Source organism: Crinia signifera, chromosome 19, assembly GCF_055691185.1.
Source record: "Crinia signifera chromosome 19, ASM5569118v1, whole genome shotgun sequence".
Classification (NCBI taxonomy): domain Eukaryota; kingdom Metazoa; phylum Chordata; class Amphibia; order Anura; family Myobatrachidae; genus Crinia; species Crinia signifera.
In genome coordinates this window covers 54,566,431-54,582,510 of record NC_139226.1, presented here as the reverse complement: position 1 = coordinate 54,582,510, position 16,080 = coordinate 54,566,431, and the positions used below count along the sequence as shown (strand labels likewise).

The following is a 16,080-nucleotide window of genomic DNA, read 5'->3' as shown; positions in this document are numbered from 1 at the left end:
GATTCTCAAGAAAAGAGGAAGATCGCCCTAGCACGTGATCCCTTCTAGCCTGCCTACTCCTCCCTAAACACCCTGATTGGCTTAACCCCTATCTCATTTACATAACACTTGACCTACTAAAGTGTCAGCATGCCAGAACCCTTTAGTGCAGGCTTGTCCAACGTTGGCCCTCCAGATGTTGTGAAACTACACATCCCAGCATGCTTTGACACAGTTTTGCTATTAGAGAATGCTAAAACTATTGCAAAGCATGCTGGGCTGTGTAGTTTCAAAACATCTGGAGGGCCAACGTTGGACATGCCTGCTTTAGTGGTTTATGCCTCTCCACTGCTAATTCAGCATTTGGATTTTCTGTAGATCAGAGTCTCGACTTTATGGGCCCCATACATCAGCAATCACAATTTATGGATTTCCAGATCCAGGGATTTTTTGGCCAGATAAATGGATTTTACAATCTATCTGACTTTGCCCACACACTACAGATTTATTTCAGTGATCGGCAGATTTTTCCATCTAAAGATTGCATCTTCATATCTGGAAATTGCCCAATCGATTGCTGTTCATAATGTAAATAGAAGAAGAAGACGAATTGGGAATGCCCACACATATAAAAAAGATCTGCAGATAATACCAGATTATTAAACATGTTTAAAAACCTGATTAAGCAATCGATTGGCAATTTTGATTGGGATTGCCAAAAGGGGAAGCCCACACATCTAAAATTAATTGTGGCAATCATCTCCATATCTGAAAATTGTCACAATTAATTGCTGATGTATGGGGCCCTTAAGTCTTCCTGCTCGGCGCAAATCTGAAAACCAGGCAAAATGTATCCTTCCCGACATTGGATCTCATGTTTTGCACTGCATACATTTATTATTTATTATTAGTTATATATATATATATAGCGCACACATCTTCTGCAGCACTTTATAGCTAATGGTTCAACATGCTTGCCCCAGTGAAGCTTACAATCTATATGTCCTACTGCATATACATGCGCACCCATTCATTCTAGGTTTCCTTTTTGTTGGGAGCCGATTAACCTACCAGTAAATTTTTGGACTGTGGGAGGAAACCGGAGAACCCAGAGTAAACGTACTCCAGTACGGGGAAAATATACAAACTCTGCACAGTTAGGGTCATGGTGGGAATCGAACCCATGACCTCAGTCATTACACCGCCTGTGCCTTCCTTGTGATTAACTTAAAGGGGAACTGAAAACAAGAACACCAATAGAGGAACTGTGGGCTGCAGTACTATTGTTTTATTACCAGTTCTGTATATAGCGTTTATAGCGTACACATATTCCGCAGAGAATATTTGGCCATTCACATCAGTCCCTGCCCCAGTGAAGCTTACAGTCCAAATTCGGCCCCTGCCCAATGGCCGAGGTTTGTGCATGCGCATTTCTGTTTGCAGAGCGGTTCACAGCGTGAGTAGGGAGGGCCTGTGGCTTCGCTGGGCCATGGGAATGCCCATCATTTTATTGGCGTCCCCATGAAAACGCTGCGCTTTCCCGGGGGTATGCAGGCATGCAAATTAAAGTCAGTTGAGAATGATTAATTTGCGAAGCATGCAGAAATCATTCGATGGTCAGTGACGATTGCATGATATCTCTTGCAGCAGTGATATGGGAGGATATGTGTCTATATTCCCTACCCTATTACACACACTCACATTCACACTGTTGTGTGTTTATGTGCCATGTAAAACAAACATTAAAATAAAACTATTGTGTGTTCAGGCAGTATGTAAAATGAAATAAAGCCCATTACTATCAGCACTGTGTTGTGTGTTGTATCACCATGTTAATAAATAAATGATTTAATAAAACTGTGAAAAGAAAATTATTCGGATGTCAATGGGTTGCTGCTCATGGTGTTTTGGTCTACTGCGGTGGCTGCCGCCAGTCATGATGGTACTGCAACATCTACTAAAGGTCATCCAGGGACACAACATGTAAGAAAGGGCACCTTACATCTAGGTATTTCCCAATGTTAATGAAAACATCAGTCCTAATATTAAAGGGTAAATATACAGCTGAATAAAAGTGCCAAGAAACCGTTTTTAGGCTCTTTTTGCGAATGGTGGTCCTGCTAGTACTACAGCTATTCCTTGTACTAGAAAAATGCTAATGCAGAATCTGGGACCAAACACAGGCAGGCATCCTTTTTGAGTATTTGTGGGGAATTTTGAAAAAAGTGTGGGGATCCTGGGATTCTGCTGCCTTTATTTCAATGCCCTTGGATCAATCCCTATTGATCCTATAGATATGTTTGATTAAAAGGAGGGCGTGGGGTTTTGAAAAAAATGGCGCTGAATGATTGAAAGTTGGATGTATACTTATCTTTTAATGGGATATTTAGAATTGATGATGGTCCATGCTTGTTATTCGTGTCATGGATGGAAGGTGCATGCAAAGATAAGATAACAATGGGTTGGTGTGTTGATATTCCACTCCAAAAAAAAAGGATTATCTTCAAGTACCAGCAAGGGTGCATACCTTACTTTCACAAAAAGGGGGTACTAAACACATATAACGGTATCTTTAGGAGGTGGTGCATACCCATACTCACAATGAAATAGATGTGATCACTCCTCAAAAGGTTTCTTTGAGGCATTTTCAGTAACCTTAACAAAATACAATCAAGGTGGCTTAATAAGCAAATCTAATCCCCCCCTCAAAATCTATATTTACATAAACGGGAAAAGATAAGTAAGGATGGAAGGAAAATATTGGACCACTAAAAAATAAGCAAGGTACTCGGGTAATAGAAGAAGTAGAGAAAGTGGAAATATTCAATTAATTTTTTCTTCTGTATTTACCAGGGAAGAATCTTCAGAGATTCTCCCACAGATTCAATGATCAGCTCTTGCTTGTTCCCAAACGGTATGTTTCAGTGATGAAATAGTCAAAAATATATTAGTAACAAATCTCCTGGCCCGGATGGAATACCATTATATCTGATATTCAATGAATCCTTAAAATCAGGGACAGTACCAAGGGACTGGCAAACAGCCAACGTAGTGCCAATATGGAAGAAAGGTAGCAAAACTAACCCTGAAAATAATAGACCAGTCAGCCTTACATCCATTGTGGGGAAAATATTGGAAGCAGTAATAAGAGATAGTATCCAACATTTCTTAAAACAGGAGAAGGTGATAAATAAGGCTCTTCATGGGTTCGTCAAAAATAGATCATGCCAGACGAGGAAGTCAGTAGGGGGCGGACTTGAGGAAATCTGTTACTGTAATACTTCTTGATTTCGCTAAAGCTTTTGACACGCTGCCTCATAAAAGGTTATTAATAAAACTAGGTAATTTAGGGATAGGAGATAAAATTTATAATTAGATTAAAAACTGGTAACAGAACAGATATTAGTGGTAAATGGCATGCATTCCAGATGGGATAAGGTCCAAAGTGGAGTCATACAAGGTTCAATATTAGGACCCAACTTGTTTAATATATTCATTAATTATATAGGTAGTGACATTGCGAGTAAGATTGCACTATTTGCGGGCAAAAAATTGTGTAAGGAAATGAACTCAGGAGAGGATGTGGATACTCTACATTGTGACTTAATTAAACTTGAAAAGTGGGCGGAAAGGTGGAAAATGCAGTTTAACGTTAAGAAATATAAGGTAATTCATTATGGGAACAAAAATGAACAAGCTACTTACAGGCTAAATGGAGTTAATATAGGTGTAGAAGAGAAGGACTTAGGGGTCATTGTAGATGATAAATTGGGTAATAGTGCACACTACTCAAGTGCAGCAGCAAAAGCAAACAAGACACTGGCATGCATTAAAATGGGAATTAATTCAAGGGATGCCAATATGATAGTGCCCCTTTTCAAGGCATTGGTGAGACCACACTAAGGGCCGTATTCAATGTTGTGCGAAAATGGTTATGTTTACGATTTTTCGCACCTTTCTCTTCTTTCGGTACAGTGACGCGATTACTAATTTCGATTTTTCGTGTATTCAAAGTTTCGTTTTCGTGGAACGCCTAAATGCGTAAACTAACCAATGAAGTGAAAACTGGGCGTTTCGTTTTCGCTACCCAGCCTCGCCCGTTTACTATATAAGGAAGAGTACTGCGTAGTGTACTGCGTAGTTTACCCTCCATTTTGGAACACTGCGGAGCGCTGATTTGTATCGTGGACTGTGTGCTGGAAAAGCATATCCAAACGAAGGCAGAGCACTGGAATCACTCGCGGTCTTGAGGTTAACCTTTTTTTTAAAACTGAGTGTAATGTAATTGTTTTATTTTGTTTGCAAATGTTTTTTATGATGACAAGTGTGCAGGGATGAATTCCAGTTTTGGGGTGGCCGGTTTGATAGATTTGACAATTCTAAAATGCAATTTTAGAATGTATGTTTTTTGTGAAATTGCGGTTTGCTGTTTTATTGTGCAGGTTTGGGGTGTCTTTTTTTTTGCGCCAAAGATCAGGGTGTGGCTCTTAGCCTACTGTACACTGCTAGTAAGGTTTGTTTGGGGGCTGCAGGGCTGCTGAATGATGTCTTTGGGGTACCATGTGGGGTGAATATTGTCATTGTCCCTGTTTTTTATCCACCACACATCAGGGTGTGGCTCTTAACCTACTGTACTCTGCTTGTAAGGTTTGTTTGGGGGCTGCAGGGCTGCTGAATGATGTCTTTGGGGTACCATGTGGGGTGAATATTGTCATTGTCCCTGTTTTTTATCCACCACACATCAGGGTGTGGCTCTTAACCTACTGTACTCTGCTTGTAAGGTTTGTTTGGGGGCTGCAGGGCTGCTGAATGATGTCTTTGGGGTACCATGTGGGGTGAATATTGGCATTGTCCCTGTTTTTTTGCCACCACACATCAGGGTGTGGCTCTTAACCTACTGTACTCTGCTTGTAAGGTTTGTTTGGGGGCTGCAGGGCTGCTGAATGATGTCTTTGGGGTACCATGTGGGGTGAATATTGTCATTGTCCCTGTTTTTTATCCACCACACATCAGGGTGTGGCTCTTAACCTACTGTACACTTGTAGTAAGGTTTGTTTGGGGGCTGCAGGGCTGCTGAATGATGTCTTTGGGGTACCATGTGGGGTGAATATTGTCATTGTCCCTGTTTTTTATCCACCACACATCAGGGTGTGGCTCTAAACCTACTGTACACTTGTAGTAAGGTTTGTTTGGGGGCTGCAGGGCTGCTGAATGATGTCTTTGGGGTACCATGTGGGGTCAATATTGGCATTGTCCCTGTTTTTTTGCCACCACACATCAGGGTGTGGCTCTTAACCTACTGTACACTTGTAGTAAGGTTTGTTTGGGGGCTGCAGGGCTGCTGAATGATGTCTTTGGGGTACCATGTGGGGTGAATATTGTCATTGTCCCTGTTTTTTATCCACCACACATCAGGGTGTGGCTCTTAACCTACTGTACACTTGTAGTAAGGTTTGTTTGGGGGCTGCAGGGCTGCTGAATGATGTCTTTGGGGTACCATGTGTGGTCAATATTGGCATTGTCCCTGTTTTTTTGCCACCACACATCAGGGTGTGGCTCTTAACCTACTGTACACTTGTAGTAAGGTTTGTTTGGGGGCTGCAGGGCTGCTGAATGATGTCTTTGGGGTACCATGTGGGGTGAATATTGGCATTGTCCCTGTTTTTTTTCCAACAAACATTAGTGTGATAAGTTGAGATTGAACATATTTCACTTTCATTCATAGAAATGTTGAGGAACTCTCAAAGACATTTCAATGAGCAGGAAGCACATTCGGATGATTCCCTGAGGTTATCCAATGAGTCAGGGCAAGACACAGAGGAAAACAATGTGCCCGGTCCAAGCACAAAAGAATGCAACAAATTAAGGAAGTCCAAAAGAAAGGTAATGTTCTCCTCAATTTGTACCACCCCACTATTGCATTCGCATGCACTGTCCATTAAATGTATTTAATTAATTTTCATTTTCTTATAGGCATGTCACAATTGTTGTCCGACTTTACCTGTTATTTTACATTGATTTTATATTTATTGTTTCAATGGCTGCATGTGTACATTATTTACGCAGACTTCAAGAATGAGAAGCCCTCATCTTTCTGAAAATTCGACATCTGAGGAATCGCTAGGAAGATTTGATAATGCTTGGGAGGACAGTGAAGAATTTAGATTGTGGCGATCAAAAATATCATCATCTCGCCGAAAGGAAAATACTTCTGCAAATTCTCAAACCAAAGTAAGTTAAATACTGTATACTTCTTGTTTTTATTTCAAAAGAATGATGCTAATATTTTGGCTTTGTATCTTTTTTATTAGCAAAATGAAGAAACCCATTCCCGTAGGCATGATACAACTGTTCGACACAGGCGTCAAGAAGATGGTCACCAACATGAAATACGTTGTACAGAACCACAAGCTCCAAGGCATACAGGCAATCGTGATAATGATGGAAATTCAGATGCAGGTGGATCACATAATTCTCCCGGAGATGGATCTGCAGAAGAAAACTGCAAGAAGATGCAGAGAGGAATCCGTTTCAATGAGTCAGAAAGCTTTGCCTTAGTTGATTTAGTTGATCGTTACTATGACATGCTATTCGGGCCAAGGGCACAAACTACTGCTCCTAGACAAAAAAGAAAAATATGGAACACAATTGCTGAGAAAGTAACATCGATTTCTGGAATACGCAGGGATGCAAAGCATTGCATGAAGAGATATAACGACTGCCGTCGTCAAACTAAAAAAAAATTAGGAATTCAACGAAGGCACGAAATGGGGACCGGTGGAGGGCCGGAACTGAAAGTGAATTGGCTTTCATGGGAGGAAGTTATAAAAAAAAGATTAAACCCAATCATGGTTACAGGCGTAGCAGGCAGAATTGACTCCAGACGTCAGGGAGATTTTGTGCACGAAGAGGAGCCTTCCAGAAGGAAAAGAGGATCTGTAATGAAAGACAGAAACAATAAAAGAAGGCAAATAGGTAAATACAATTTTATTTTACACTTCAAGTTTCAGGTATGACCCAAACACTCTGGTCTGAGATGAAACTTGATCGAAACTGAGGTTTAAGCCAAATTCTCAAGTATGTATGGCTGCCCATTGTGTGCTGCCACACGCTATACTGCGTCAATGTCACCTGGAAAGCTATTCGTCTGCAGGTTATTTTCGCAGATGAACAGCATTTATGATGGCGTTGCAAAGTGCTCGGCTATGCAACGCTGTCTACACACTATACTTTGTTGATGGGTGGTGTTTTGAACTACTAGCAAAAAAAATCAGTGCTTATTGACCTGATATTGTTACATAATAATTTCATAAGTATTTCTTCTAAATGATAATGATTTTTTAAATTATATTTGCAGATGATCGTCCAGTTATTGGTCAAAGCATTTGTAATGAAACAGCTGTAACAGCACTTCAAAAGAACGCCTTTACACCCAGTAGAACCCAAGAAATGCTAAGCATACCAAGTTGTTTTTTAAGTTCAGCGGAGACTACTTTCCAGGGTTTTGAAGCAAGTTTACCTGAAAAACAAACATCATCAAGAGATTTGCATCAAACTAAATCACGAGGAAACAGTGTTGATTCAGTAGAAAATGCACCAACACCGACTGAAGGTACAATATTTATTTTTCCACAGTTGAATGTCCATGGTGTACATATATATATATATATATATATATATATATATATATATATATATATATATATAGGCAGCAGGGAGAGGGCACTCCAATAAAGGTATAGGGTACCGGGGTGCAGCACTTGGGGAAAAGGTAACAGTGGGTCGATAGTGGCACACACTCGGATTTTAGAAAAAGGTTGACAGACACAAGGTGCTGTAGACAACGTTTCGGGGTTTATTCCGTTCTTGACTTGAAAACGGAATAAACCCCGAAACGTTGTCTACAGCACCTTGTGTCTGTCAACCTTTTTCTAAAATCCGAGTGTGTGCCACTATCGACCCACTATATATATATATATATATATATATATATATATATATATTGAAACAACTCAATTTATAATTTTATTTATAGATGACAATCCAATGAACATTGCAGGAATGTCCTCCTGTATTGATCCATGTTTTAGTCCAGATTTGATCGGAAATAATTCCAATGAAGAGAATGATGAGCATCAAGCAGCTTCTACACCAATTGGTAATTAGTGTTTTGATAAATAACATTCATCTAAAAAACTCTTAAATTACTTATTAAACCATATAACTGTAATTTGTTTAACTTTATTCACAGCAAGACAGCCAAGGGTGCAAGTAACAACTAGCAAAGAGATTCCAGATGCAGAATATCAGCACATCCTTGCTCTCTCTGATCAAATGCAGGATCGACACAAATCATTCCACACTCTTTTACAGCAAAGTATGGGTAGCCTGGAAACTTCATTAACAGAATTAATTACCACAGTGCAAGAGAATGAAGTTAACCGTCAAAAAGACAACAAAGCATCTCAGGATATTATGATAATCATGGCGACTGCGCTTAACAAATTAGTAGAAAACACATCATGTCAAGCAAGTAGTCTAATGCTAATTTCAGAGGCAAATCAACATTCTGCAACATATTTGAATGTGATGGCAGAATGCCAACGTCAGACAGCATCAAGTTCTGTTTTGATTGCCACATCTTTAAAATTGATTGTTGAGAACATGGCCAATAAAGCTCAACGTAGATCGGATTCACAGCATGCTCAAACAAGTCATCAACAGTTAGAACGAAAGACCACTGCCCTTACAGCAGGTTCAGCAACCTATTCATATTCACAAATGTATACGGGGTTTCCAGGAATGTTGCCACCGGGCCGTTATCCTCCAACAGCAACAGTATCTGTGCAACCAATACAATCACCTTCCACGACTGAGAAGCTGGCTTCAAAGATCGCTGAAAATGAAGAGGAGTGTATTATACCACCAGAATAGGGTAACATTTTTGTCCATCTAATTTTTGGAAAAATATCCTTTTGAGCACTTCCCATTCCATCACGGCAGTGCCCTTTGTGCGAGTTCTCACCCACATCCCATAATGGAATGTAGGTGAGAAGAAGTACAGGGTACTGCCATGTTGGGATGTGTTAATGGCCTTTTCAGCTGTATCTGCTTGTACCCACACTTCCCATTCCATCACGGCAGTGCCCTTTGTGCGAGTTCTCACCCACATCCCATAATGGAATGTAGGTGAGAAGAAGTACAAGGTACTGCCATGTTGGGATGTGTTAATGGCCTTTTCAGCTGTATCTGCTTGTACCCACACTTCCCATTCCATCACGGCAGTGCCCTTTGTGCGAGTTCTCACCCACATCCCATAATGGAATGTAGGTGAGAAGAAGTACAAGGTACTGCCATGTTGGGATGTGTTAATGGCCTTTTCAGCTGTATCTGCTTGTACCCACACTTCCCATTCCATCACGGCAGTGCCCTTTGTGCGAGTTCTCACCCACATCCCATAATGGAATGTAGGTGAGAAGAAGTACAAGGTACTGCCATGTTGGGATGTGTTAATGGCCTTTTCAGCTGTATCTGCTTGTACTCACTTTTTACCCACACAACAGCAATTTGTTTAACGCTTTATCAATATCATTTCAGATGTCCATTTGAGGAATTGTGAAGAAAACAAGAATTTCTTTCAAAGGTTAACCAGTTTTAATTTTATTTTTTCTGGAACAAATTTGTTTTAAAATCTCTGACTTTTTCAAAATTTGGGTTCGATGGTCCGCTTTGAACTGCAGTACAATGTTGAGGTTCATTTCAATATTCTGAAGACAACACCCTTTAAAGACAGAAGAAGTTCGCAAATGTTAGAATTTTTTACGAAATAACAGCATTTATAAAAAATAATCGTAATAATGTTAAATTTTCTGTCAACAAGCAGAAATATGAGTACGCTTGAAAAGTTTAATGTCTGGCTACAATAGTAATGTGCATGTGATATCGCTTATAGGTGATACCTCATTTTAGAGTGACAGAATAAAAAAAAGCTTGTTCAGCATCATCAGTTACTCAGGATGACCAACTTGCACTATTGGAAATATCTTTACAGCCACCAGCGTACAAGTTTTTTTTTTTAATAAAAAAAAAATCAGGAAATATGGTTTGGTTTTGGTCAGATGTGCGAAAAGAACGATTGCTACATTTGCAATGAGTGTTGGTGAATGACAGAATATACTTGGAGCAGATAAGATGGATAAATAATAATACAGATGTTTAGGTGGCACAGGAAAATTAGTGTGCAGTGTAACTAGGTTATCCTTGATTATGCCCCCAGCATGCGCAATGCTTTAACCAGTGCATAATAAAATGCAAAGGTTGCCACAAGATCACATGTCTGCAGATGTGTATTTGTAAATATTGTACTACCTACATAGCTACATATCAGAGACCCATACTTTAATTGGGCATGTGCTAACAACAGAGAAAGGTAATATCTATGGGAGTGTGGGTTTGTGGACATTTCCAGATTACCTTGCCTGGAACTAGAGGTTACAAATCTAATTTAAATAACAGCAGCCTACATTTTCAGAAGATTTTCCAGGCCACCCCTTTGGACAAAGTTTAATTTCAAGAATAAAATATAGATAAATGAATCACGTTTTGCCAAAATGTCATCCGTAAATCAAGTTATATGGTAAGGAAGAATATTAACCTCTGTTTCCTGACATTTTTTAAGAACGGAAGCGCACACACTTTACAGGGGGGCAGGGGTTCAGATTAGCATACTCACCAATTTCATCAGCAGAGGAGCAGATAATCCCACCGTCAACAGATCCATCCGTAAAGGTGAGCAGGCAGAAGGGTCATAACTGAGCAGGTCCGGCAGCCACACAGCACATCCTGCAAGGGAAAACAGACGGGGGGCACAGGTTATTGACTGTTTGGATGGGTAGGAGTCTTGACACCGGATTCCCATGCGCACAGAGCGCACACACTTTACAGGGGGGCAGGGGTTCAGATTAGCATACTCACCAATTTCATCAGCAGAGGAGCAGATAATCCCACCGTCAACAGATCCATCCGTAAAGGTGAGCAGGCAGAAGGGTCATAACTGAGCAGGTCCGGCAGCCACACAGCACATCCTGCAAGGGAAAACAGACGGGGGGCACAGGTTATTGACTGTTTGGATGGGTAGGAGTCTTGACACCGGATTCCCATGCGCACTGAGCGCACACACTTTACAGGGGGGCAGGGGTTCAGATTAGCATACTCACCAATTTCATCAGCAGAGGAGCAGATAATCCCACCGTCAACAGATCCATCCGTAAAGGTGAGCAGGCAGAAGGGTCATAACTGAGCAGGTCCGGCAGCCACACAGCACATCCTGCAAGGGAAAACAGACGGGGGGCACAGGTTATTGACTGTTTGGATGAGTAGGAGTCTTGACACCGGATTCCCATGCGCACAGAGCGCACACACTTTACAGGGGGGCAGGGGTTCAGATTAGCATACTCACCAATTTCATCAGCAGAGGAGCAGATAATCCCACCGTCAACAGATCCATCCGTAAAGGTGAGCAGGCAGAAGGGTCATAACTGAGCAGGTCCGGCAGCCACACAGCACATCCTGCAAGGGAAAACAGACGGGGGGCACAGGTTATTGACTGTTTGGATGGGTAGGAGTCTTGACACCGGATTCCCATGCGCACAGAGCGCACACACTTTACAGGGGGGCAGGGGTTCAGATTAGCATACTCACCAATTTCATCAGCAGAGGAGCAGATAATCCCACCGTCAACAGATCCATCCGTAAAGGTGAGCAGGCAGAAGGGTCATAACTGAGCAGGTCCGGCAGCCACACAGCACATCCTGCAAGGGAAAACAGACGGGGGGCACAGGTTATTGACTGTTTGGATGGGTAGGAGTCTTGACACCGGATTCCCATGCGCACTGAGCGCACACACTTTACAGGGGGGCAGGGGTTCAGATTAGCATACTCACCAATTTCATCAGCAGAGGAGCAGATAATCCCACCGTCAACAGATCCATCCGTAAAGGTGAGCAGGCAGAAGGGTCATAACTGAGCAGGTCCGGCAGCCACACAGCACATCCTGCAAGGGAAAACAGACGGGGGGCACAGGTTATTGACTGTTTGGATGAGTAGGAGTCTTGACACCGGATTCCCATGCGCACAGAGCGCACACACTTTACAGGGGGGCAGGGGTTCAGATTAGCATACTCACCAATTTCATCAGCAGAGGAGCAGATAATCCCACCGTCAACAGATCCATCCGTAAAGGTGAGCAGGCAGAAGGGTCATAACTGAGCAGGTCCGGCAGCCACACAGCACATCCTGCAAGGGAAAACAGACGGGGGGCACAGGTTATTGACTGTTTGGATGAGTAGGAGTCTTGACACCGGATTCCCATGCGCACTGAGCGCACACACTTTACAGGGGGGCAGGGGTTCAGATTAGCATACTCACCAATTTCATCAGCAGAGGAGCAGATAATCCCACCGTCAACAGATCCATCCGTAAAGGTGAGCAGGCAGAAGGGTCATAACTGAGCAGGTCCGGCAGCCACACAGCACATCCTGCAAGGGAAAACAGACGGGGGGCACAGGTTATTGACTGTTTGGATGAGTAGGAGTCTTGACACCGGATTCCCATGCGCACAGAGCGCACACACTTTACAGGGGGGCAGGGGTTCAGATTAGCATACTCACCAATTTCATCAGCAGAGGAGCAGATAATCCCACCGTCAACAGATCCATCCGTAAAGGTGAGCAGGCAGAAGGGTCATAACTGAGCAGGTCCGGCAGCCACACAGCACATCCTGCAAGGGAAAACAGACGGGGGGCACAGGTTATTGACTGTTTGGATGGGTAGGAGTCTTGACACCGGAATCCCCTACACAGTTTTGGAATATGGCTAACTCACCAGATTAGACGGAGATGAGATCACTCATCCAAGGTAACCAGGCTTCCACAGAAACATCCTTAAAAGCAGACAATAGAAAGGGATAACCACCAACAACCTGTATGGAAAGTATGTGAAAATGTAAAACAGGACATATGAATTTTCAATCAACAAAAATGTAAATAGATCACATCTCACCTGCATAATGAACAATCTTTTGAAATTTATTATCACTTTAGAGGACTTTTAAATAAAACTTCCAAACACGAAACAGTAATAACAGCAACTGGGCAAACAAACTCAATGAACTGTAATGAACTCCATCAAGAACAAACTCTGTAAAATAAAAGGTAAATAACATTTATGTAGATAAATGATATATTTATATATATATATATATATATATATATATAGATATATAGATATATAGATATATATGTGTGTGTGTTTGTGTACAGATGATTTGTATATACTCACATGAGAAGAAGGTGTCAATAAGATGCCTTCTGGTCTCTGCTCCTTCGTCCATACCCACAGATAATACCGAAGAAAGATCCCCATCCTGGCTAACACCAGCATGAATATTCACCGGCAAACGTCTTGCGACACAGATATTATGCAGAATGCAACAGGCATTAATAATGCCGCAAACTTTTCCCGGTGAATATAAGAGGGTCCCGCCGGAGATATCTAAACACCTGAACCGGCTCTTAAGTACACCGAAGGTCCTTTCAATTACACCCCTCGATGCAATGTGAACCTCCTGGTATCTTCTTTCGGCATCACCTACAGGATCAGGTAATGGGGTCAACAGCCAAGGTTTATTCGGATAACCCGCATCACCTAAAAGGGATAATTGAAAAGGTATTAAACTTTTTTAATTACAGTAGCAACTTAAAAAAAATAATGAAAACTTACATACCCAACAGCCAGCCATCTGGCATTCGACCTTCCTCAAAGTCCAGGAATAGAGATGACTGGCTTAAAACGAAGGAGTCGTGGGTCGACCCAGGGAAACCCACACAAATGTCCAATAATCTCATTGTGGAATCACACACCATCTGTACATTGAGGGAATGGAAGTGTTTTCGATTCCGATAACATTCTTCCGATTCCCTGGGAGGTGTGAGTCGCACATGGGTGCAGTCTATCGCGCCCAACACATTGGGGAATTTCCATTTTTGAAAGAAACCAAATTTGATCTCATTCCATTCGCTGTCAGTGTCTGGGAATTTTATAACCTGGGTCGTTAATTTACGGAAAGCTTTTATGACCTGGGACAAACAGCGGGACATTGTTGGCTGAGAAAAACCGCATGTCTGGGACAAAGTAGGCTGGAAGGTGCCTGACGCAAAAAATTGCAATGCAGCCAGTAGTTTCTGGAAACCACTGACTGCATGATTTGACCGTACCCGAGGTTCCAGGTCAGCTTCCAACAGATCATACAGCGAATAGATATCCTGAGACGATAAGCGAAAGGTACCTATCACTTCCGCCTCAGAGAGACCGTCCAGTACACGCCTAGTACGATACTGGCGTGGACGTGGAATTGAAACATGCACTGACTCACCAAATGTAGACAGATGCTGACCACGATGCTGATATCCACGCCCCTGACCATGATGCTGATATCCACGTGCCAGGCGACGACGTTTGCATCGCAGCATGTATGTCGATAGGACCATGAACATCACAATCAAGTCAGCAAAATACTCCATTATTGTAGGCAGTGATTGAAAAATAATTATTTCTTCTCCAAAAACGCAAATTGCCCTAAAAAAACGCTTCCAAATACAGCTGACTGCAATAAGCTGCTACTCCCTGAAGTCCCAAACGTAGGAGTGAGGCACTGTGAGGGGTGAACAGCATCTTGGGAAAAAATAACATGTGCTTTACCAATGCATGATGGGAAATCAAGTGTATTAATAACAATTTATATATGCCCCTTCTTAGGAAAACAGCAACTTTCAAAGAGGCAAACATTTTTCCAACAAGAATGTTTAGGTTCCGGAGGTTAAAAGGAGGCATCACTCAATAAAAATTTGTATTCGTGACCCATTGGGCGTCGAAATGAAAATGGAGAAACGGATCAAACATGTGCAGATAACAATTTCGTCATCTCACGATTGAATACATTTGTGCGAAAAAGCGAAAAAATCTATAAAAAAAACCACGAAATGTAAGGGTTTGACCAAGCGAAATAAGCGAAACGCAAGCGAAACTTTCGCATGCGTGAAAAATCACAACATTGAATACACGAAGTCTTTTCGTCGCGAAAAAACGAAATTTTTTAGAGAAAAAATGGATTTCGCAAGGGATTGAATACGGCCCTTAGAATTCTATGTCCAGTTCTGGGCACCGCACATTCAAAATGACATAAATGAATTGGAACAGGTACAGAGAAGGGTGACTAAACTAGTGAAATGTCTTGAATCACTAGAATACAAAGATAGGCTAACCAAGCTGAATATGTTTTCACTGGAGAAACGGAGGTTCAGAGGAGATATAATTAGTATGTTCAAATACAGGATTGGGAATGAAATGTTCAGTGTCAGGACTATACTTAGTACACACAGGCATGAGGCTCCAGGAAAGGAATTAAGAGGATTCTTTACCATTAAAGTAGTGAAATTCTGGAACAGATTGCCGGAAGAGGTGGTTGCAGCAACTACTGTTAATGAATTTAAATCAAAACTGGATACATTTATGGGCACTAAGGGAATCACATAAATATGACTTACTCAAGTCAGTAGCTACATGTCACATAGATTGACTGACATCTTTTTTCAACCTTGATTACTATGATTACTATGTAAAATGACTGAACAAAGCAATAAAAAAAAAAAAAAATCTGTGAATAGAAACCATATAATCACGTATACATGTGGCAAGCAAAAAGTGGATAATACATACAAATCACATGAAATTGTGCTTGGCTACACATGGCCCAATTCAGACCATATATGCTGATTATCTTGACTGGGCATGTTCGGTGCGCTGTGTGCATGCACGGTGTCCCCTTGTGAACAAGTCAGCGATGGCTGTTGTTTGCAAGTTTATTGTCAGCCGGAAAGCATTGAGACGCGGTGATAGAAACTGGTGGTGCAGTGTTTACCTGAGCTCCAAAGATTCACATCCTAGCAATCAGGTGTCTAAACCAGGCCTGCAATTTAGTTGTATGTACAATACTCTATCAACAATTACAAAGGAAGTAACATTAACATACAAGTAATCAACAAA

The 16,080-nt window shown here is 41.6% G+C and overlaps 1 protein-coding gene and 1 long non-coding RNA gene across 3 annotated transcripts; one reads left to right on the top strand and one right to left on the bottom strand.

Annotated features, from left to right (window-relative positions):
- The first annotated feature begins 6,570 nt into the window (after window positions 1–6,570).
- LOC146042552 (uncharacterized) lies at window positions 6,571–9,637 on the top strand. Its single transcript, XM_083162603.1, has 5 exons — window positions 6,571–6,954; window positions 7,337–7,591; window positions 8,015–8,137; window positions 8,231–8,914; window positions 9,577–9,637. The coding sequence occupies exons 1-4, from the start codon at window positions 6,681–6,683 to the stop codon at window positions 8,911–8,913; spliced, it is 1,335 nt and encodes a 444-aa protein (XP_083018729.1). The 5' UTR covers window positions 6,571–6,680; the 3' UTR covers window position 8,914; window positions 9,577–9,637.
- Window positions 9,638–12,629: 2,992 nt separating this feature from the next.
- On the bottom strand, window positions 12,630–13,949 carry LOC146041843 (uncharacterized). 2 transcript variants are annotated; one of them, XR_014463618.1, is made up of 4 exons: window positions 13,763–13,949; window positions 13,318–13,683; window positions 13,039–13,176; window positions 12,630–12,958 (listed from the first exon to the last, which is right to left on the bottom strand). It is a non-coding gene; the product is annotated as an uncharacterized LOC146041843 (long non-coding RNA). The 2 variants fall into 2 exon arrangements; XR_014463617.1 differs by having other exon boundaries at window positions 13,318–13,949.
- Window positions 13,950–16,080: the final 2,131 nt, after the last annotated feature.